This window comes from Helicoverpa zea, chromosome 6 (assembly GCF_022581195.2).
Source record: "Helicoverpa zea isolate HzStark_Cry1AcR chromosome 6, ilHelZeax1.1, whole genome shotgun sequence".
In the NCBI taxonomy this organism is placed as follows: Eukaryota; Metazoa; Arthropoda; class Insecta; order Lepidoptera; family Noctuidae; genus Helicoverpa; species Helicoverpa zea.
Genome location: NC_061457.1, coordinates 9,873,067 through 9,898,808, shown reverse-complemented (window position 1 = coordinate 9,898,808; position 25,742 = coordinate 9,873,067). Strand labels below are relative to the sequence as shown.

Below are 25,742 nucleotides of genomic sequence, written 5' to 3'. Positions count from 1 at the left end.
TGCACCTCTTTTCATAATGTCAACTGTTTAGACTACTTCTATGTTTTTTTTACAGTTCCATCAATGGCTTAGGAAAATATTTGAAATTCATTCTCATCAACTATTATGAATAAAACTGTTTTATAAATCGTTTTGTCTCTAGATTTTTTTATACACTGCGATACCTACATTTTAAGTTTAATCAGCAGCGAAATATGTTAAACACTTCATGGCCATTATTACAATACCGTAATTGAAAGGTAACACGATTAAACGTTCTAGAACAAATATTGCTATTATACTCGTTGATAAGCTGAGATAAAACTCCAATTATATCAAAATACATGGTCACTACACACAATTGACAAGATTTTCTTTATGTTTAGACGCCAGCTGCAAACTTGTAGTCGGCCGATAGTTTGATCGGGCTCATATTCAGTATTAAGATGTATGATAGCATGCTCATTGCAACGATCTGATATCAGTCCATTTAAAATTTTGATTGGTTGATGATTAGATCAGTCTGTGGAGATCTAGATTGTACCTCTAGTATCGGGACTAATGTGTAGAATATTATTTATGGTTATATAGGTCTTTATGTACAAACATCGTTATTTTGGGATACAAAAAATATATAGGTAGGTAAATCGGAATTGTGAACCTCCTTCTTTTTGGAGCAGCCTGTTAAAAACAAAATCCACGATGATTGACAGGGAAGCCTACATTGTAGCTAATGGCCATAGGACGTACTTTTCAGATGAATTAACTTCTAGTATCCTATGAATTATTCACTTATCATGCAGAATTAAACACTTATGTATACTAATTAAAGAGGATTAGAACTGCAATAATTATAAAAGTAGCTACATTAAGTTTTACGAAATAAACGTTAAATATCGCTATTAGCACTAGCACAAAGCAATTTTCATATTTGTTTTATGTCTGAGTTTCGCCGGAAAACGCTCAATAATTAGCATTTATGCATTATTAAATACTTTGTGAGATAAATGAGGCATTCTAATTAGGCAGCCTATGTACCAAAAAATATTATTCAATTCCATATTTATTTCTTTATTATCAACCAATGTATTCTTTGATAAAAATAGGTGATATTGGGAAAAGCGTCCAAGTTTTTTCTTCATTGTCCTAGCTTGCAAATATTCTGTTCATTAATTACTGCAACCTGAATACCAAAGATTGATTTCAGATCATTATTATGAAACAGTACATTCGATAAAGCCCTTGCACTTTCATGTCACCTCGTTTTAATATTTCGTAACGCACATTCCTGTTTTTAAATAATAATTCGAGCAAAAATCTCGAGCACGGTTGAAAGTAACATTTTGTGCTGTCCAAAAACTGGACACAACTACATTCACCGACTTTTGTTTAATACAGATAATTGTACCTACTTATGCTTATATGTAAGTGTTACGTACTTACTTATATTTGTAAGCAGTAATACGCAATTGTTATTGATCCATTTTTTTCGAAAAAGGATCACTTTTGTTGACGATTTCAGCATAACCTTACCTACATAATTTTAGATTTAGCATCATCACTATGAGGTTTTGATGAAACAATAAATGTTACCAACCTGCCTATTCTTTGCTTAGAATTCAGTACACGAAAAGAAAAAGTAATAGTAATTGTTGTTGAGACAACGGCTCATTAAAAATATCACTTGGAATGCTCGACGACTCAGGAAAGGTGAACTTGAAGGCACCTCAGTTATGACCAAAATATTTAATGTTCTTTTGAGTCATTTAAAGAATATGAAAAGTACTTGAAAGATGTGCCAAGTTCTTTTAGTATTACAAACCCGTATGCTTTCAAAATATTCTTTAATTTGAAGAATATAAAGGCTTTCAGATCTATTTATCTAAACCTGTGATTTATTATTATTGCATTAGACGTCGTGTGTGCATTAAGAAAAACGCAGTCACATTTCACAAGTTAACCTTAAGCAAAAAATACAGCGTAAGCGAACAAGCACTTCACAGCTAGTATAGAAGAAATAAAATACGAATTATTATTGCGAACATAAGTACTGAAAACAAGTGTGTCTAAATTATGAGGTGTTACTCCGTAAGTGGTGATTTAAGTCTAATAAATTGCTCAGTAATTTATAGCGTGATTGCCCTTAATGTGGCGGCACGTGGCTACTCATTACATACGAACCTCGGAATTCCCTGAGCTTCACACATTCTCATTACCATATCATCAAGGAGCGTGAGTTATTGTGGCCAAGATGGAAATGAAAGTAGACGTCCAGCCTGAAAAAAAATACAAGGGGTTTAATGAAACCTTCAAATTGTGTGCTTTCTCACTTGCTTTCGCTTTCCTGTACCCTAACAGGACCACGGCTCTTCGGCGATGCATCACCATCACTCTGATCGTCACCTTCTGCGGTGGCCAACTGTTCTGGTTCATCACATACACCTTCAAATGTCTCTACACTTTGGACATTTACAATTTCGCCAGAAACATGACATTGGCAGTGGTCCTCGTTCTCTTCTTCATCAAAACTTATTACGTCATCTATGCAACGAGCAAGTTCGCTCCTTTGCTGGATAAAATATCTGACGACCTTTTAGAGGCTAATAATCTAGAGGAAGAATTTCAGGTGCTTTATGATGATCATATTAAAATTGCAAAAGTTGGCGAGATCTCCTGGCTTCTGATCCCAACTATAATGAGTGCTCTCTTTCCTATTTATGCCGGAGCTCTGATGACGATAGAGAGTATCCAAACTGATGACTATGAAAGACGAATGGTACACGATATGGAGCTTCTCTTCGTGGAAGATATTCAGAGTGAAACTCCTTTCTTTCAATGCATGTTTGCGTACAACTGCGTCCAATGCGTTGTCCTCGTACCAAACTACTGCGGATTTGACGGGTCCTTCTGTATAGCCACGACGCATCTCAGACTCAAACTGAAATTAATGACTCTGAAAGTGAATAAGGCTTTCAAATATTCGAAAAGTCGTCAAGAATTGCGAATGAGATTGTATGACTCGATCAAAGATCACCAAGATGCTCTGGATTTTTATGTTCAGCTGCAAAATGTTTATGGGCCTTGGTTGTTCGCTGTGTTCCTTTTGACGAGTTTCATGATATCGTTTAATTTGTACCAGATATATCTGCTGCAACGGATAGATCCTAAGTATACGTCGTTTGGGGTAGTCGGCGTCCTACACATTTACCTGCCATGTCGTTACGCCAGTGATCTGACAAGGGTAAGGTGATTCATTTTGTTAATCAGTTTCGTGAGCTGCCTATGTAATTACCCGTAGGCAACACTTAATCGACGGAAGTACTATGAACACATACGAGTACAGTGCCAGAAATATCAATTAAAATGAACTGATACATGACCTTTAAGGTGATTTAGTAGAAATTTCCTTGTTTCACCAATTCTTTGTTCTTGACGGTGTTGAAACATTTAGGCGTCATGCGTACACGCCTTGTCATGTCACGAATACCGTGGTTTTACAAGTAGGACCCAATGACGATGATTATCTCTATATGTGTACAATGTATTTGTCATGTCTCCTAAACAGTTGGACAGATTTCGATGACAAGTGTGGTAATAGAGTTTTGGTTTGAGTCACTATGATTTTGATTGATTTACAAGTCCGGTGAAGGAGCGATTGGGCAAAAGAAAATCTGACAGCCCTAACGCTACTTATGAAATAATCCGTATAGTTTTAGTACACATAGGTATACGTACTGTATCAGCAAATATATGTAGACAAAGACCAATTTAATCCATCATATCAGTGTAAATACTGACAAGTACACAAGGATACAAGTCGACAATATAATCCAGCGCAGCAGTCGGTAGATCAAATAGATAGTGTTTATCCAGTAGCTAATGATACCCGATTGTAATGAGAACATTAGCAAGACCGTAAGCTTTGTGTTCATAACATTTATCAAGATATGAGCACCGGTTATATTTGTGTTTAGGGCTGTGATTTATTTGTACTGACTTTCGTTTTTAACAAGCTTATACTAGCTTCACTTATAACTATGTATGTAAGTTAATCTTGGAATCTTAATTTGACCAATTTCCCGGTCTTCCATTCTTCTTCTTTCGTGTCGATGACATGTCTTATAGTGAGACTACACTGTCAGCCCAATATGTGTGTGAGTCTTCCATTAGAGTGATATTTTTTTAACACTTAAGACTCGCGTAACAATGCGTTGTTTTGACTAATAAAACAGTACCGATGATTTAATATCAATGTCTATTAATTCATCTGTGGATTCATAATAGACGTTATTCGCTATTTTTAAGACCTTTGGATTTGGATGAAGGAGCAATTTTTTTGTTACTTACTTTTGAACTACCTGCCTTACTATGTCCTATTTGTTTCCTTATTTACCTAATTTAATCGAGTGTTTAAAGTTATTTATGTCTTACATTAGTAATTCGATCTTTCATTATAATTTTCACCGATTTCGCTTCTTATTTCAGGTCAGCGAAGAGATTCCGGACGACCTATACTTAGCGCAATGGGAAGCATGGGCGGACCCCTCCATTACCAAGCTCCTCATGTTTATGATCACCAGAGCGCAGAAGGAGATGATAGTCACCGGCATGGGGCTTGTGGTCTTCAACATGGAGATGTTCAAGTCCATTCTACAAACTTCTTATTCTTTCTTCACTTTGATTACTGCTTAATGGATTTATCTACTTCTTTATTTTGCACTTACAGTTTTCGTTCCTGCACCGGTGTTGGCTACTATTTTATTAGTTTAACTATTTCTGGCTATATTTGAATTGAACTTTGAACAATTTTATCATTAAATAAATAAACGCCTAGCTACATTGTTCTTTCTTCTTAGAGTTCAAAAAATTAACGTACCTATTGGAGTTAAAATTAACTCCATTACGTCATCGCTGTGGATTTAGGGGCGAGTCACAAATAAGGACAGAATAATTTGGAATAGATTTTGGATTACTTACTCTCATTGTTTAATAGTTAAACACCTGCTTAAAAAACTTTTTTAAATGTTAGTAGAACGTGCAATAAACGGTTATTTTGTAGTATTTAGTAAACCCAGTATTATCGTCGTATTTGTGGATACAAACCACGCTGACAAGTTATGATAGTTTTTTACCGATGCTAATACCAGCGTGATTGACTACTTTGAAGCGAAACAATTCACAAAAAAGTTTTCTGCTACATTAAACTATAACACATTAATGAAGCCCAATTCGAACACATTATTTCTATAGGTGCATAATAGAGATATCAATGGCTAATTGCAGTGTCATTATGAAGCTGATTAGATCACAACAGTGCATAGTTGCATGACTAGGGAATGATCTGCAAAACTGCCAATGGGGTTGGGGGTCAAAAATCTGGGAGAGATAAAAATATTTATAATAGTCCTTATATTACCTTCATCTTCCTGTCCTTTTCCCAACCTGGCTGGTTTTTGGTTGATGAGTAGAGACAAGTATTTTACAGGGAGTAAAATTACTTACCTGACCTTCTCAAATCAAAATCCCTTGGTGAGATTGCTTGTCATACTAGCTTCTCTGTAAGGACTGCTTAAGACGTTCAAATGGCAGCGGGGATTTACCTCTAGAAGTCCAGTTTAATTTAAACAAACCAACGGGGGAAAATAAGAATGGTTCATCTCTCTTTCTTCAATATCTTTCAAGATTATTACGCCACCAGCCCTTCTGTAAACAGTAAAAATCTGATATTATTATTATAACAAAGATATCATCTGAACCCATCTATTACATTGTTTTAAAATAATACGCGTAGTATGACGAGGCGAGTTTCACATTAAAAATTGATATTATCAATTAAAAGCATCGCGGAAATAAAGAACAAAGATAAACAATGGAAATCGAATGAAACGCAAGATCACAAAAAGAAAAGAAATTTGCTTAAAAACTACTTCTGAGTTCTGTGTCACGTTTTTTTTTTTGTCAATTTACTACACGCACCTGTGTAACATTTTAAATGATTCACATTTTTCTTTGCAGGTAAGTATTTACGTGTGGTCTATAATGATGTCACTTGCTCTAGTTTTAGGTCAACTGAAAGTATATGGTTCCCCTGGAGTATCGAAATATGACAAAACGCATATTTATCACAAATATAAAAATATAATTACAGCATTACAGCAGCACCTGTAATGCTGTAAACTGTACCTCTAACATTTTTTGTAAAAAGCTTTAGACCTTCATGGCACCGCACTTACCTATATGGTTTTTCATTTAGATAATTCTTCGCATTTTCGAAATAAAGAGTCGTGATAGACGTAAGTTTTTTTTTAATATATCCTTAAAAACATTCAAAACGTATCAGCGCCTCTCATTGCGCATACGCATTTAATGTTCGAATTATAAAAAAGTACTTCCTGGTTTGTGTTTTTACGATTTTCGTACATCGTTTTGTGAGGACTAATTACTGTAAAAGGATTCCTATGTTGGTTCCGTATTTTTATATAAATGCGGGAGTCGTTAAGATAACGGAAGTTATGTATAAAAGAAATGCGACCATAGCTAAGTCTTAGCTTATTGTATTAATTTACTGTATACCCTTACAAGCGTAATACAACATACAAGTAATTAAGTGAAAACTATGTATGAAGTATTCCTAAAATATTCGATGGCTATGTTATCCAAATTATAGATATTTCATAATTTTCGAAAGCGAAATAAAGTCGATTTTTGCTTGGTGAGATAATAGGTACTGTTTCAGAACTTCACGCTTACAAGATATTTTAATCAAGTGACAACATTTCGTAACCTATTCAGTATCAACACAAAATCAGATACTTAGTTATTCATTTAATTTTTTGTAACATTTCATCATCGAGCGGTTCTTTTATTTTTTGTTCCACACCAGATGCCTCAATCGATTTGTATTAGCGAGTCAATCGCGCGTTCGAGTGACGTAATAATCGGAGCACAACGGTACAGCCTCTAGAGCATGATAGCTATCGCATGCCGTCGATAGCAAAAGTGTCTGCCGACCCTGGCGTTCCCCCTCTACAGGTGGTGGGGCGCCACTCCATCTCCCTTCACCTTCGAGGCGCACGCCGCGCGCTACCAATGACCGCCCGCCCCGGCCCGGCGAAAGGTTTTATATACAAGTGGAATTCGCACTGCCAAATTGCTATAAGTCAAAATATAGGGTAGTCGGGCGGTTGACTCGTTCGTGGAGCACTGATCGAGTCCGTACCGACGTCTTGTATCAACGAGTTAGTGATTTCGTGCGCGACACGCGGCTTGGGATTATACGCGTCCTGAACACTCGATCCTCGGGCCAATGCACCGTCCCTGGAGGCCTTTGTAGTCATTTGTTTAACAGGCGCATCAGACTTTGTGTGATAACATGGGGTGCAGTGGAAGATTATATTTTCTGACTCTGGTTTTGTGCGTTGTGACTGAACTTGCGATAGGTGTGAGAGTGGTGCCCAAGAGAAAGAAAGGTAAATTAAAATTACATATTTTTATATTAATACTCTTATAACACTTCCTTATTTTGCGCGATATATCTTAGTTGTGTAAAGCATAATAATATGTCTATACGTAATGTTTTCTTATGAGTAGCAATAAATGCTTCGTTATGCACTAAAACGTATTTTAAAGCCTTACCGCATGTACCAACGCAGGCCGTAGATAAATGTGCAGATTTCATATTGCAGCTGTATGAAGCAAATGCGGCCACACTTACACAATAGATATTTTGATTCGTTATTTAACTCTGAATATTATTCGTCGTATAACTATAACACACAGTTTATGTTAACACTTCAAAAATATTTCTAGAATCTTTCATTGATAAGGAAAGAACAGATATAATACTAAAAAACCTTTTATTTTCGTATATAATAGCAAGTTTTATACCACTGAATTTTTATAGATTTTTTGTATTCCTTCAATAATTGTTTTACGAGCCATAGAAATACTAAAAATAATTTATTAGTTGATAACATAAAAATATTAGCCATTATTTTAATTAAAATATATTTTATGTAGATCGACAAGAATTCATTTATAAAAATTAACGGATAAAAAATTGACACGATAAATATAATTTAGCACAAAATAACTACAATAAAAAAATAAAATCGTCATGTCACGGACGTCTGAACAAAACTGGACCACGCACGAACGAATTTTTTGTGCATCCGTCTTTACGACAGTTCACTCAACTTATTTTTATATCCCAACTATAGAATATGGGCAATAGGCATAAATGTCTATGAAACAAATCAATATGATATGTTAATAAATAAGATGACAATAACTCATATTTAATTCCTTGATACAGGGTAGGAAAATCCTCAATTTTCAGGCATAATTTCCAAGAGCTAATACTGATCCATTTCAAATATCTGGAAACGATCTACTTGCACTTACCCAGCACATGGTCCAATACTTGACAAAAAAGCAATAAAAATTGCTTAGTTGGTATGAAGCAATTTACTCACGATTCTGTTACACATATTTTTATAAAAGCTTAGCGTACAAATGCCGTTACCTGTCCGAATTACACTAGTGTGTACTCACCTTGACAGCTAACATTGTTTTATTTTATTTTTTCACATAAAACTGCTCTGTAACAATGGCCATACTAAATGCCACTTTACCGTTGCATGAACAGTTTGTTTTTACTTTTATTTTTAATGTTTTTATAACTAAAAGATGAGGAAGATATAAAAAATTGGGTCATGAAATTGAATCGTGTTTTTCTTGGGCAGTGTAGAAATATTGACAATAGCTGTCTTTTGCACGAAATGGTTGATTTTAGCGATTGATTTTCATCCTCAGTTCCGTGTTTTTTGTGGCCAAGTTTTGTAAAGCTGTCGTGGACCCAATATTCCGAAATATTTGAAGCTGCAATCTGATGATACAGATCTTTCTAGAAGCGTTAATTTTTGTGCAATTTCACTATAAGAAAAAAATAATTACATTATACAGAACTACTTCTTTTATTTAACTAGGCCTACGGTACTAGCATGTAAAAAAACAACATTAAAATACCAGCTAATTAAATTAATTAAACCACCAAACAAAAAAAAAACGTTACGATTCCATTTACTTTTATTTGCATTTTCTAACCGCATTGCTCTAAAAACTAGAGCCAAACATTAACTCTACCCTAAACTAGAACACTAATTATTTACTTACGGTAAGTTAGCTAGAAATATGCAAAAACTGCCTACATTTTAAGTTTTTGCTCTGGCGAGATTCATGCTAAAACATCATTTAAAAAATGCACGCGTTCTCGTTGGATCGTTGATAGTCTCAAACCGTGTTTGGTATTTGCTTAAGTATTCTGCATAAAGAATTTCATTCTAATATAGGAAACTTGTATTCAAAAGAATTCTCATAAAACTTAATAGCTTTTTCTTAACGAATTTGTATATCTGCGAAAACAGTGGATACATCAACTTGAGTCTTGGATCATTCCAAAAATCAGTAAATTCTGATGACATTGTATCTCACTAATAACTTTTTGTAGCTAAAAATAATAACCCATGCCTACACTACTTTACGCAACATTTACCTACATAATAGCCGACAATTATTTGTCTTATTCATAGCCAAGTCTCACCATAATTAATGGTAAATTTCTGACGTTACTCCCATTTTCTCACTTCACTAACGAACGAAGCAAGGTTGCGCGTATAGTGTTGCAACTCGGATTTCTCAAGTTCCACGGCAGTTCTCACACATCCTGCCATATCGATTGAGCGTTGCTCCATGCTCGTGAGATTCGTAATTTCCGATTTAATTATTAGTTCTCGGTATAATACTTGTGGAGACTTTGCTAATGAACGTAGTTAAGCAAATTCTGTAAGAAATTGCCGGTAGTGTGTTCATTATCGACCACTCTTGGTTTTACTTAGCAGTCTTTGCTAGGCTAGTCTTTGCTAGACTTATTTACACAACATCATATCATGATAATATCATCATTTGCCTTTTCCTAAAAACATGATAATTCCTTTATGAAATAACTAATTTATAGTACTTCTTTTTCACGTTACAGTTCTGTCAGCAGTTCCATATTTTGCAACTGAACAAGTTGTCTTAAAACCTCCCGACATAAATGGACCAATTAGTTCGCTTTACCAACTAAAGGCTTTATATGTTTTTGTGAGCTCAGTATTTCCCATATGGTTGTACTATATTCTCTACAACATACCCAACATTATTTCCTTCCAATTCTGTTCAAACAGTTTTTATAAGGCTCGCAACAATGTATCGTAGAAAACGTCCTTCATAGACAACTGTGACAGGGCAACGCAAGTTTTTAATCTAGTTTCTCGTGCAGACTGGCAGCTATGCATCCGGTGTCCGGTATTCGTATCCCGTGTCCGGAACTTGGTATCCGGCTAATCAAGTACCGTAGACGTGTGACATCTCACACTCTTGCTAAGAAAAGTGCGAGAGAGAAAACGTCTGACGTCATGAACTTACAAAGTGAAATAACTGCCAATATTGCGGACGACTTCGGCCGTCTCTCGCGTGCTTCGTCCGATTTTCCACGTTTTCCAAATAATTAGTCTCAATTGCATCTTCGCAATGCAACTACTGGAAAATTAGTATGAAACCAGCTTTGAAAACACCGCCATTTCATGTGTTCTTACTCTCCCCTTAAGTGATTAATGACAGTTTATTACACATCGTGAAGGATATTAATCTTAGCCACGATTGCACACGTATTGAGAAAGTAAAGGGTCTCATATAAGTCCTATCAAACGATAGGCTTCTAGTTAAACTAAATAAATATTTAACACGTAATAACCACATAAACCCATATGTTTTCGGTTGTTACTTATCAGTTTAAAATGTTAAAATCCTTGTCATAAATTGCGAGCCTACTAATTGTTTAATCATTGACTTGCTTTCAATGAATTTTAACTAAGGTAAAAAACGACTAGTTACCAACGAACACTATCCTCTGACTTTGTTTTAATGCTAATTGTGAGGGCGTGGTACTTCCACGATGTTATGAAATCGTTGATTATTCAAAACTGAGCAATCGTCAGTTCCTTAGCCGGAAGACGGACAAGCAATAAAAAAATGCAGCCCGCATAAAATATCCATTAACTTCGCTATCTATGATGACGCCGGTAAATTTAAGCTTAATTAATGCGCTTACAAATAATTATATTAACGAACTGTTTATTGTTGTTACCTTTTATTCACCCTGAAGGTTTGTTCTTGGCCTTAATTTTTAGGGCATAGAATGTTTTTTTATCGTCGTAAAACCCTTCGTCTATGCCTTTACTGTTTACAATTGTAAATGGTTTTGATAACCTAAATGTTTAAGATCTTAATTAAGAAATGCAAATTACGTTCCACATAATAAAATATTTTAGAATAAATCCTCTTTCCGCATTTCGCCATAGGCCTACAATTATTTTAATGAAGTGACCGATGCGTCATTGTGTAACCCGAAAGAGAAATTGAATGAAATGCTTCTAAGCTACTTTAGTTACGTTTTCTATGCATAAAACGCGTGTAAACATGAATTTACATTGTATGACATCTTGGAGCGTGCTGGCCATTTAAAGCTTATATTACATGAGTATTAAATTGAAGCAGGTTTCACATAAACTATCATGAAAGTGGAGATATCTTGACGTTAACATTAGTTGTTAAAATTTTATACAGAAAACGAGCTTGAGTTTGACTTTTGAGACCTTTGTTGGTAATTTGAACAGAAAACAATAGTCAAAATTATTCTGTCTGAGTAACGGTATTTAGACAGTTCATTTAAATTCTAAGTTAAATGACAATTGTCTTAATAATTGTACTTGACAATTGTCTGTCAATATTATTTTTCCATACCATCACTAAACAACTAAATCGTCAGTCTAAAAGTCTCGTCAATATCAGTCATTTGTTGAATCGCATCAGTTTTTTGTTCTGTCTGTATTATCGTACGTAACTCACAGGTGTTACTGGGCTAATGCATTAATCTGGCCTGACCACATTTGTGCTAGAGAGCGGTCAAATCGGATTCACTTCGCGAACTAATGCTGGCTGGTGGTACATTGTTTATGTAATTCGAGCAAATAGTTTTAAAGTGTGTTCGAACTCATTTGTGTTTGTTTTGTTTTTCGAATGCGAATATGAAATTTTATATGGCCAGTATAACCTACTAGGAGTAGTCGCTTGGTTATATTTTGAAAGTTAAAGGAAAAAGTGATTCAGCCAGATTATTTTATTCTAGTTTACTTCTGATATTCGCGATAAAAGCCGAAGGAATCTATCCTAGACTCCTTTGAAATTTTCTATCATTCGCAATGATTTATTTAATTGTAGATAATGCGAACCATTTAGTCAATACCTAATTCTAACGGTACATGGGAACTTATCCAAGAACGACTTAATACAATCTTTTAACAATTAGCAAAGATATTAAAACAAATTCCCAATTAGCCATATAAGCAAAAGTCACCTAAAATTATAGTTCAACAACATTTTGTCGTACAAACTTTAGCCAGAACAGTATAATAACTGTACTGACTTACGTCATTATTAAAGTGTGCCGATAGTTAATGGAATAGTTTTTGCTTGATATTTGAGCAACGTCCTCTGCATCCGTTGAAAACCGGCTGTTTGGCATGCGATCTAAGGAGACTGGATAGGCCTTACTTACCCACTCGCAATGTCGACGATGTCTCTACATGTTCACGACATTCAACTTTGATTAAGTACTTCTAAACTTACATTTATGTCATTGGTGATCCTTGGAACTACTAAGCTGGTATTCAAATCTTTAGGAGAAAGCTGTTTTATCTCTTAGTAACGAAAGTGACGCGAGCTTGCTGCTTAAATATAACAGATGTTCTATTTGAAATAATTGGTCATGGAATAATCGGCCAAGTTCCAACATAAATTATTATTGATAACGTGAAAACAATAAACTATCCTTAATACCAATATTTACTTTGACTTTTACGATTTATATTGCTATCGTTGATAATTAAAACCTGTTTTGAAAAGAAAATTTATTGGTCGTAAACTTAGCTTTAAATCGAGTTTAAAAATCGATTACGTTTTAGCCTATCGATCATATAATATTAGATAAGAATCGAGTAATTAGGCTGGCTGAATGGACGATTCAAAACCTGAACTTATGTTGTGATAGGCCCTGATAGGCTATAAATAACGACGAGTTAGACTGGTGCGCGCACGCAAATATAAGTTCTTAGTAATAGACAGCATAGTACGTAACGTTTATTTATTTCTCTCCAAGTTTTGAAGGAGAAAAAGTGACCTTTTTAGACGTAACTTGTATGACAATTGAAAAGGGAAATCTCATGAACTCTTCACGGAAATCTTCCGACCTGATAAAGTCCTTCGCAGGCAGTTTTGTATGGAAATCGACAGAGCATCATGCTAGTCGCTTTTTGAGCCTGAATTATTTGAGTTGAAAACATGTACCTAACTAAAATAATTTAATTATTATTTTTTCATTTCCCTGACCGAATAGTTACTAGTACGTTGTTTAAAAAATATTTCGATTTCATCACACCAGTTTACCCTTGTAAATTAACAAAGATTTCGTAACGGCCCTCTCGTATTATGGAGTCATTACCTCGATCATATTAATCTACATTGCAAAACAAAGTAGGTAATAGATGGCTACCACATACATAGCTATTATGAACAAATTGTTTCTAAAAATAGCATAGCCAATGTTTTTTAATGAAGAGTTTTATTTAATCTTAATTACTGGTACAGAAAGCCGCAAAATGATTCAAGTGATTTTTGTTCTAACCACCACTTACTTACTTGCTTACAAAAAAGAACCTAAAATTAATAAGAAAACTGCTGTAATAGAAAAACCGTAGACCTACTTTATTGGTGATCTAATAAGTCTAGGCTTATTTAATTTTCTTTTTGCTAAAAGTCTAGATTTAATAAAAAATAGTGGTTACGTCAAGTGTCGGGTGCAATTTATATTGTCCATCGAACCGAATCGTAATTGATCTACTCATTAATTACATGTATAACACTGATAGCTATCAAAATTGTGTATGTTCAATCAAAGTTTTTTATCTGACAAAAGGAACATGTAATTATGAATTATCTTTGATATAAAAACAATAGGTATATCGTGATAATGTGCAGTATTACAGGCTGTCTTCAGAGTTTTTTTCTTCAAGTGCATAACTGCCTAAATTAATGGTCATTTTTGCAAAACATCACACACAGCATTTTTATGTGAACATAAATATACCAATAATTTGTAATTGGTCTGAATAGTGTTAACTGACTGTTTCCGCATTCAGAATATTACCAATCAATTCAATGCATCATAAATCAAGTCATATTAAAATGCATGTGCCAATAAATATAATTGTTACAAATAATAACACGTTTTTATACAATAATCAATCAAACGTTAACACCTTAAGAGAAACCTATTTAAAAATAATAATAAATAACCCATTACACAATAATTAACGAAGTTCATAGAAGCATGTTTATATTCATATGTGAATTATATAATGCACATACATAATATATCCTTTTTATGATAGAAGACTAATGTTATTATCAATCATCCTAAATGGCTTAAAATACTGATTAATCAAATTGTGAAATCAGTTCGACAATTTTATATGAACATACACTGCCTCGTTGATGACTTTTTTTTTCAGTAGACCATACGAGAAAACAAAATATATTCATAGCTACGTCTCCAGAATTTTCTTTTCCTGGTGTCCATATAATAAGCGATTCCTAACGCAACTACATATTATACCATCAACTAACTAACAAATCAGTATTGTGATATTCTCACTAAACATAAGGTACAGTATACAGAACTAAACTTGCAACAGATACCACTCTAATTATTGTACAAAGACCAGACTACAGGTGGTCATCAAACCTTACCCCACAAGTTCATGTAAATAAGCAATTAGTCTACACGTCCATCCGTCTACAGTCTACACGAAACACCGGATTAATGTCGCTCACACTCGACTCGGTAATCGGTAATTTGTCACGTAATCGATTCTAAGGAATTAGACACTTTCTTTTGATAGATCTCGATATTCTGACCACACGACGTTTTCACCAAAAATTGATAAAAAACGCCTTTCTAGTTAATAGGTATTCATTGCTCGTTTCCACTTTTGGAACGAAAGTTTAAGGGATATTCAAATTGGTATCACATAGAATTAGACACTTTTAAAGTCAAATTAGATCCATGGAGTAGGTATGTATATAGCCGACTAATACTACCAATATTTATGTTATACTACCTTACGCCTATGTACTCCGCAAGAGAACTACTTCCGATGATGAACTTTGATGTAGGTATCCTCTGTATCACTGCCAAGTTTTATCAAAATCTGTTCTCTCAAACATACACACACACTCACAATCTTGCGATTGTAATCTGTGATGATTTATCCACATGTAAGTTTATCAAAATATTAGAAATTACTTATAATAAAACCTTAACATAGTATGTAATTTCTTAAACGAAGTTGCATTACTTCATCGTTCCTTCCGATTAACGCAAAGAATGCTTGTAGATTTTAATTAGGATAGCAACATGCTTTTCACGGTTTAGGTACTAATAATAGCCCGGTCAAAATAGACATTTGAAATAACAAAAATTCCCACAGAGCTGATTTTTGGTGGAGAGCTAGATTTGATCATTATAAATAGAATACTAAAAGTCCCCATCGATCCCATGTGTGCGTCAAAAGTTATTCGAGGTCAAATGTCAAAATTTTAGGTATTTTGTTTTTTTTTCGAAAACGGTAAGTTTTATCAAAAAAAGACATCAGACCAAAGTTGTAGATCTTTAAATTTTCTACAAAAATGGCATTAACAGTTTTCTCCTAAATGTTACCATTCCTGAGATATCGCGCTTCAAAGTATATTCCATACAGGACATGCACACATTTCCACGCCACCTGTGAGGTAGTGTACTCGGCGCGTTTTCTTTACCGTGGTTTCCCTGTAGGCCTACTCCACTAACTGTCATGACAATTTTAGGATAGTTTAAGGGAATAATTGCCGTCAAGTTCTAATATGATGTCATTATTGATATTAACTATTGGGTTAACTATCATTGTGATTGTTATAGATTTATCAGATTCATACAAAAACTCGTGGTGGCCTAGTGGGTAAAGAACCAACCTCTCAAGTATGAGTGGGTTCGATTCCAGGTCAGACAAGTAACAATGCAACTTTTCTAAGTTTGTATGTACTTTCTAAGTATATCTTGGACACCAATGACTGTGTTTCTGATGGCACGTTAAACTGTAGGTAGGCTGTCATTGAACATCCTTGGCAGTCGTTATGGGTAGTCAGAAGCCAGTAAGTCTGACACCAGTCTAACCAAGGGGTATTGGGTTGCCCGGGTAACTGGGTTAAGGGGGTCAGATAGGGCAGTCGCTCCTTGTAAAGGACTGGTACTTAGCTACATCCGGTTAAACTGGAAGCCGACCCCAACATAGTTGGGAAAAGGGCTCGGAGGATGATTTGATACTATAATCATTTTTGCAATTGCAAAAAATTATGTCAGGAGTTTTTCTGGAGCAGGTGGGAGTAAAGTTTTAATAGGGTCCAGATATTATGTATCAATTTCCAACCCCAGTCTTCTGGATAAAAATGGAAATGTCGAAGGAAAATTAGCGTGCGATAATTTTCTACAACTTTAAAAGCGGATTGTCGCGAATACAGCGGTTTAAAAATTTTTGTTCTGTGTTTAGTGATGCAGAACCATGCCTTAGGACTGCAGTACGCTGATATTTAGGATTTAAAAGTGGGCAATCTAGCCTTAGCGACAAACCACGTGAAGGTAATTCAAAACCCGATATGACCCAAGATAATATGGAGGCTATGCGGCAGTTAATTGTCGCAGACCAACATGTAACATACCGTGACATGGATCCGTGGGCATAACGATTGTTTTACATTCCCCAAAATTAAGTAAAGTCTCGTGGTAAACGTTTCAGCACACCTGAAAAAGCTGTTGACTCATACAAATCGGCCAATTTGACTACCCCCACTTCAGAATGGAATAAATATTTCAAGAACTGGGTTTAATGCATGCAAAGGGCATTAGATATCGCAGAGAATTCTTTGAAAAACAATAAATGATATTAACCTATTAGATTGTCTATACTTATTTCAAACTACACAACTTAAAGGCAGCCGTCGTATATACGTGGCTTATATATGCATATCATGTGTAGTGTGACTCTTTGAATCGCGATATCTCAGGAATGGTGAGATTTAGGAGAGAATTGTTAATGCCATTTTTGTAGCAAATTTAAAGATCTACAACTTTGGTCTGATGTCTTTTTTTGATAAAACTTACCGTTTTCGAAAAAAAAAACAAAAAACCTAAAATTTTGACATTTGGCCTCGAATAACTTTTGACGCACACATGGGATCGATGGGGACTTTTAGTATTTTATTTATAATGATCAAATCTAGCTCTCCACCAAAAATCAGCTCTGTGGGAATTTATGTTATTTGACCACTACTTTTATGTCTATTTTGACCGGGCTATAAATAGGAATACCTTATAGATAAAGTTAATTGGTGTGTATAATATCTGTGAAAGATTATCATAGTATTTTATCACTAATATCCTTCCTGGGTTACATATTAATTACTTTTAAAAGTGCCTAAAGACTTGGCAATATATTCTAGCTTGTAGATAACGGGACATTACTGTAATACTAGGTAGATTAATTTTAGGTGAACCAATATTTGTTTACCCTGATACATTTTGAAATAATTTGAATGAATATTTATGATATTACTTTATATTTAACTATGAACTTCCTGCTGTTTCACTTATAACGAACTTTCCAAGAAGCTAGGTGACATCTTTCTTTTAGTTTGAGTCTATCTGCATTACAAGTTTTAGCCAACTTTGTTCAGTAGTTTTAATCACAAAAATGTAAATAGAAGAGTTATTTACTTACTTAAATACAAGTAAAAGTAGATACACGTAACACAAACTTCTGAATGAACATACTCGTACAATAGCTATGCGGTCAGCGCAGGGCGGGACCACGCATGCGCGGCCGGCAGCAGCCGAACCGCGACTCTTGCGCAACCAGCCCAATCATAACACGTGTCATATTATGCAGATTGATAGAACACTCGCCTGATTAATTAAAACCGAGTTTTTTTAAACCCACTTTATTGTCTAAAGAGAAAATTCGATGATATAACCAATGTAAATCATATAGCTTAATAGAGACACGTGCTTTCCTAACAAGATTTATGGCTATCGGAATTAAGTTATTTGTCTCAATTAACTAACAGATATGCTGCATCGTTGCGATGTTCAACCTGCTTTATGTAATAGAGGTGGCAACAATAGAATTATCGTAGAACTACCGCTTCCTTATTTAATTACGTTGATAACATCTCTGACTAACTAGGTGGCAATGTGGCTGTTAAGAATTTACTTAGCAAATAAGACATCAGAAAGTAATCACTGTACTTCTGACAGCCATTTCGAAAATCATTTCCCAATCAATTTTAATCGACGCAGTCACATGACAGATATATCAATCAATCATTCTGTCACATTGGATCACGTAACAAACAAACATACAAACATTTTTTGTCAAGTTTAATTCGCTGCAATAAACTCGTGACGTACGCCTGGCCTACATTAACGCACGAAATGCAATATATCATTATGTTATACAACAAAGTCAATATCGCTACAATCGTTTTCATTCGAATACTTAATTAATGTAGGTAACTTATCGATACAGGACATATCGAATCGTGTCAATTTGAAGAGCAAGTTGCGTAAGAACGAAATCTCTACTTTCTATGCGTTAACGAAGATCGAATATAGCTTCCGAATTAACACGTGTCATAGCTTATAAACTGTCATCCCTTTCTCACGTGAGAACTTTGACAGTTACATGACAGTGACAAGAATATAGCTTAGCTAAAGCACGTGCAAAGAAGAAGCTACTTTATTTCATCGCGAGTGATATTATCGTAACTTATCGTACCTTGTAAGATTAATCGATAAGCATCGGTAAAACGAGAATCGATGATACTATCCAAACAATTTGCGTTCCGTTCCATTCAACGAGTTATTGAATAAAGATATATGCACTTATTCGAATTTCGAATCTTTCCTGGTTTTGCGAGAAACTGTTTAATTAAAATTTGCATAAAATCTAGATTGCTCTTGATAGGATCATTCTAAGTTAATAAAACCGACCACCGTGAAAGCTTTGGTATTGGATTTCATTCACACCTACTTGGGTACACGTGCAAAACAGATTTAACGTTTCGTTTCGGTTAATGCACCAGTTCCTCTAAGAATCTTGGGTTTTGGAGAACAGTCTGAAACACGCTACTAATATGAGCAGTTGTTAATACAATTCATAAGGTTTTTTCTACATTTTTGATATCGTTTTCTAGAACCTTCTTTAGAAGCTTTTTAATAGTTATTGATATTAGTCAAAGTGTTTAGTTATTCTGATGTTTGAATTTCCTTTTTTTTTCGTTTTATCGAGTTAGTGAATCGAATAGTTACTCGATTCTTGTATCGGTTATTTGCGGTGTTAGCATCCGTCGCCTGAGCGTGGTCTTGTCGCCGTCAATGTTACCAGTTTACTTACGTATAATTTAAAACTTTCTAAAGAGACCGCTCCACCTAGGTAAGTAGCTGCCATTGCCTCGGTCAGATTTCCCTTTCGTAAGACAAGATTCATCGGCTTATTATTATTATAATATTAGTTAAGAGATAACACGATGTTCCCGAGTTCGTAGATACCTACCTATGTACATAACTTGGAAAATTGCTACTAGTTCGTGAACAGTAAGGCTCTATAGAATGAGAGAACCCTATGCATGTATGTACGCGACTAGAGACGTGACACTGCACTTTTCATATCTCGATACAAAAAATAGATTCGATTCTTTTTTGAAATCGGAATCGTTTTGCACTCAATTAAGTTGATAATATCGACTAATTGATTTATTACAAAGAAGTTTTTGTAATCAAATAGTTTAAAATAAAAAAGTTAACAATACATAAAATGCGGAAGTCTTATAAATGTCTGGGTACCTACTAACGTATTTTTATACAAAACTATTTAAGTTAATTAAAATTATTATTGATTTGTTAATTGTGCGCGTGCACGCGGATATTAGACATATTCCGTGTTCCTAGCAGTCTTAGCTTTTATTGTTAAGTATCATTTATTAAAGTTTGATAGAATTTCATACCATCTAGAACATACTCATCAATATTGGCAACCACTTAATTTTGACGCACATTACAAAGTGTTGTGATTATAAGTAAACACTAATTAAGAACATAGAAAGCGGAGTCAAGTTCAGCAAAAACTTCATCTCATCGATAAAATTAAATCGATTATAAATATTGTGCGGTTTAAATCGATTACTTACGATTGCCGATTCTTTCGATTGCCTACGCATCAGTGGTGGCTTGGTGTAGGTTAAGTTCGTCGTGGCCGTGGCATCGAATACTATAGTTCTCGATGTCTCGTCTCAGCTGTCATCGAACTCAAATCGACAGCTTAATTGCGATTGCGTACGATTATTGCTATTCAACCGTAATTTTGTGACGGAAACATAATTATATGTACCACGCAGACTAGAATCTATTTAGATAGTTATTACTTAGGTTATTTCGTGCAAACTGTGAACATTTAATTAAATATGGTTTGCCGCTGGGGTTGCAAATTCCTTCAATTAAAATTCCTACTTGATGATTTGCATAGGTAGTATTTAAAGTATTTACGGGGCGTTAAAATATATAGCTATGGGTACTTAACTATACTTGAGGTACATGCCATACTTATGCAGTAGCACAGGGTTCAAAATCAACTCGATATAAGGCACAATTTAAATCGAGAATCGTGATGTTTACTGTACCAAATCGATAAAATCCGGTATTCCCGAAACGAATCAAACGGGCCAGTACATGTGTTTATTTCGTAATTGGCATCTAGCACATAAAAGGCATTAAATTCAACTCAGTAATGTGATTCGGTATTTATTGGAGCGATCTACTTGTAGAGTATTGAGAACAGCTGGTGCATTCAACGTTGTTCCCATGACTACTAACTAACATGCATTCTACGCAATCTAATAGCGAATCGTACATTACCGGCCGTGTTTATCGAAAGCGATAGACATGTCAACAAGATAGGTAATGGATGGTGAACATATCGGGAATAACTGTGCTAACTTGTAGATTAGCCTCAAATCTAGGTCTTGGTGTTGTGTAGCAACCGCCTAACAATTCGCTGACAATTCAAAAGTATCTAATTATTATTAACACTTTCGATGCTATAATTAACAGTAAGAAACTTAGTGTTATCTTATGTAAACAGTGGAAATTCGCTTTCGTTAAGTGTTTGTTTATAAACTTTGTAATAAAACGGTCAAGTGTTTATATGAAGGAAATGAAAACAAACTAGTAAGTGTTTGTAAAGCAATTGATAATTAAGTAAGCGGAACATGTAAACACTTGTGTTAGCACGTACCACTAAGATAGTGTATAATATATAGTCTCAATAATAACTTGTAATCCTAATATATGACTTATGATAAGTGTTGAATGCATTCCGTCTATTGCGAGTTAAAGAACCCCTTCAGCCCCTCTCAAAAATGGCCTATCTGACACTGAAACATTTTTTTTTTTTCAAGTCAAATCAAATTCCTCAGATAAGCGAGTTCAAATTTATAAACAAACTATTTAAATAAAAGCACAGTCCTCTATGAACACCACTGAAGGAAACAGCTGGTACCTTTAATTATGTCCTCTTAAAAGTTCCCCGAATGAAGGAAAGTGGTTCAACGTCCGTTCAAGAACAACAAGACTGTTAACTACGTCAGTAAACCTGTTTCCAAAATATGTGACGTCACATGACCCGTTAAGCGAAAGTACTTTACATAACAGGACCGTTAAAAATAGTGAACGCTATGTTAATAATACCTACAGGTTTAATTATAGAAATATCGGTTAAATATTTAATATAAATTAAAGATCACTTTGTTTTAATTAAAATACTAGTTTACACCAGCACTTAATAAAAGGGCTATCTATTACTGAAAGAAATTTTTCAAATCGGCCCCGTAGTAAGTAGTTCCTAGTTTAGCGTTCAAGCAAATAAACAAACTTTTCAGATTTACACAATAATTACCTAATTAATTTGTCTGTTAACGTATAAATTGAAGAGAAATTAAAATATATTATGTACATACTTAGGCAGTTTTTAATGAATGACTAAGCATTTTTCATACTTTCCTACCTTCCATAAAAAGAGGCATGAAAATACCTTTCGTTGACCGTGGTAATTGAAAGTTAGCTTAGTCGTGAAAGTTTTAAATTTTATAAGAGTTTTATATGAATTTCACATAATGTTAACAAAAAAGATAGGTAATAAATGTTAATATTATTTCGTAACTTTCTCAGGCCTTACAAAAGAACATTAAAAAATATTTTCAGTTTTGTGAACGAAATTACAGTGGGTACTAATGTAATTTCGAAAGTAAAGACAGTCATTTTTGTAGTTTTAATATTAAAAAATACTTTCTATCAAATAAAATGATGTCTGAATCTTCTCGTCACATGACTCGCATTCACACATATGTAATTTAAATACAGCTAAAATCGGAAGTAGTCTACTTTAAAATAATAAAATATTCAAAATTATGTTAAATTAAGAGCATTCCGTAATATATAGCTTATTTATTCTACATATAAGGCGTTATTCAAATATTATGCAAGATAATTGCCAATTTAAATTAAGTGTATCATTTTTTACTCAAATCTGAGTCACCGTCTACCAATCACGAGCTCACTAATTAAGCTGTAGATGTCATTGAAAAATACCCTCTCTAATTTCCTATAATTAGACTACGAAAGTGTCTAATTGACTGGCCAAGCTACTTTTTATTTTCCATATAAAGTGTACCAGTCTAACTAGTTGCACCTTATGTACTAATGTACGAAAGTCGCTGTACATATTTCAAAGCGATATAAATCAATCACTCTCCAACTTTCGTGGTATGGTTCCCGTTCGGTACTGGTTGGAAAAAATACGATGTTCGGACCAACCATTTATCCCGACTACGAACTCTTTTCCGAGTAAACGTCAGAAGGGATTACCATAACAACTTTCCAGTTGCATATATTATTTTTTATCGTTTACTAATCCTTCTATTTGCTAGTCTTAAATAACTAAGTAAAGCCGACATTTTAAGTGCAATAACTCGTGGAGTCGTTGTATTATGTGGATGCCGTATCCAGTTACAGCGGCGGTGAGAACGTATTGGTTTCTTAGACCATAATAGTCTAAGCTCAAGCGTACAGTTTACTAGTCAAGTGAGACATACTCATTTCCTTTACCCACTTCAAGCGAATATTAAGTGCAGCAATTTTGAAAGCGAGTTGTAAAATAAAAAACATTATCGCGAGCTTAGTGGACAGTTATAGCACTGGTTCAAGAACGAGTGCGTTCGCAGTGACTTTTACTTTCGCCAAACTGGTGCATTGCGGTGCAATGACTGTGGTGCAACGGGTTTCCGAGCACTGGAGCACTGGTGACAAGGTTGAGAAATAACATGAAACTGGTCTTACGCACATTACGCTACCTTTACATTTACTAATTCCTATAACGCAACCAAGAAAAAAATAAGCACTCAAGATATCCACTTTTTCTCGTTCATTAAAAACTTGACAGAATTTATAGAAATAAGTTATTATCTGAAACGTTCACAGTGTTGACATGCTGTTGGTACACTTTTAATTAAATTCTTGCTAATTAACTACAGTTTTTAGACATTGGCCAGGTTTTCGCTCTGAAAATTTTCTCCGGTGAATAGCTATCCCCATAAGAAGACTGTAGGCATTTTGCAATGAATACTGTCACGTGTAAAAAGTATTTTAATGATTCGAAGGGAAAACATAAATACAATCATTTGTTGTGTTGCGACATCGTTCACCTATCCAATTCCGGCGGCGACGCGGGCGCTGCTCTACAACCGCAGAAACTGAAATTATATTATAGCAAAGTACAGTCGACGACAAAAGCTTTATAATTTCCGGACCATTAACGTGCAGCTCGTGGTAGACAAGGCCACATACCGTGAATGTGCTGGCGTAGTTCACGACAATTGCATTCCACATTACTTCTCCACGAACGAATTTAGCAACTCGGCCTCAGGTGTTAAAGTTAACTTTATTACAACACGTCACGGTATTGAAACCTTTCGTTGTATGACAATTTTAAGAGCGGATCTAATCGATTTGAGATCGCAAACAAATGAAAGATATGGACGTCGACAACGCCCTTGTCAGAGTTATATCGATCGGGCCGAATTCTGATCGATATTCAGATCAGCCGACGTCGTTACTGACAGTAATTTAGATTACTGATAGGCTCGTTTTGCAACTAAATCACCGTGATATGTATCGGACTTTCTGAATAATATTAATAGTTAATATCTGGCGCCACCTGGTTGCCGCAAAAACTTGGTATGCTGTAATTGTATCACCCATTTAGAAACTACAAATACCATACTATTTGTTAGAAAGGAGTAATCCTATTCAGACTATATTAAGTCAGTGTAAGTAGCTATGAACAAAAGGTGATCAGATTTAAATTCTAGGTAAATATTTACTACGCTATCACGCTATTTTCCAAACTCCTTAGTAACTAACATTAAACATAACAGTACTAAATATTAAAACATTTTGCAAACATTAAACAAACTGTTAACGGATTTATTGTACGAGAATTAAAATCAATTAAGTGGAAAACCGGAGGCTAGCTGATAATTGTAATGATTCATTATGGAAACGGAACGTTCGCGTCCAGTTCAGTGGAACGTGATCGCAGCCCACTGATTGTAATGTAGTAAGCTAGTTCTCATCTGCACCTTTTAGTTCCTTAATATTAATAATAAGAGATAGAACAGGCTTCATAATGTAGAATAGTGCAAAAAGGGCCCATGGAATATGGATAAATAAGGAAAAGGGAAACAATAAGCGAGCCATTTATTTCAACCTGAAAGCGACTAATCGTTTATCTTTTAATTTTTCCTTAAAAATGAATAAATAAAGGTCATAATAAGCAAGTTAGACAAGAGCGATCAGGTAAATACTCATAGTAAGTTTAGTCTTGAAACAAAATCCATAACTCGAGAAGTCGAGACATTCTAACTTTGAATTACAAAAATAATGAACTGACAAACGCGATTAGTCAACGGCATACCAAATATTACAAATTGAGACATCAATTGAGAATGTGTCGAATTAATTCGTATGATTCGAATTTCGAAATGTGTTCTTTTTAATGTAATTTGAAATTGGAATAAATTTTGGCGGCCAGGAATGTGACAGAACGTCGAACGTGATTTGACATTATTGAAGTTGCGTTTGGTTAATACTCAATGATCTACATATTGCAGTCAATAAGTAGGTAGATATGTTTGCGCCCCTTCATTTTAATACGATCTTTAATTAAACCATACACAGAAGATAAACATGAGTGTTTATGTGCAAACCTAATTATTCTAACTGTTTATATCCTTTAATTACTTAACATTCCCTTACTTAAGTTATGTAATTACTAAGTTCCACTATGCAAATTGATAAAGTCTAAAACGGTAATTAATGTTTACAAGTTACCTATATGAAAAGCAACACATTTACTAATTTATATCCGTCTTTTTGTTTCAGGTAATTACAGACATTTTGAATT

General features: G+C 34.6%; 2 protein-coding genes across 2 annotated transcripts in view; both read left to right on the top strand.

Annotated features, from left to right (window-relative positions):
- The first annotated feature begins 2,193 nt into the window (after positions 1-2,193).
- Positions 2,194-4,814, top strand: LOC124631246. Its single transcript, XM_047165516.1, has 2 exons — positions 2,194-3,220; positions 4,465-4,814. Exons 1-2 carry the CDS (start codon positions 2,231-2,233, stop codon positions 4,669-4,671), a joined length of 1,197 nt encoding a protein of 398 aa, XP_047021472.1. The 5' UTR covers positions 2,194-2,230; the 3' UTR covers positions 4,672-4,814.
- A 2,245-nt stretch (positions 4,815-7,059) lies between these two features.
- LOC124631156 (laccase-1) overlaps positions 7,060-25,742 on the top strand; it is a 55,546-nt gene continuing 36,863 nt past the window's right edge. Inside the window, exon 1 of the mRNA XM_047165374.1 lies at positions 7,060-7,448. Within this exon, the coding sequence (XP_047021330.1) occupies positions 7,352-7,448 (97 nt within the window). The 5' untranslated portion in view covers positions 7,060-7,351. The remainder of the gene's footprint in view (positions 7,449-25,742) is intronic.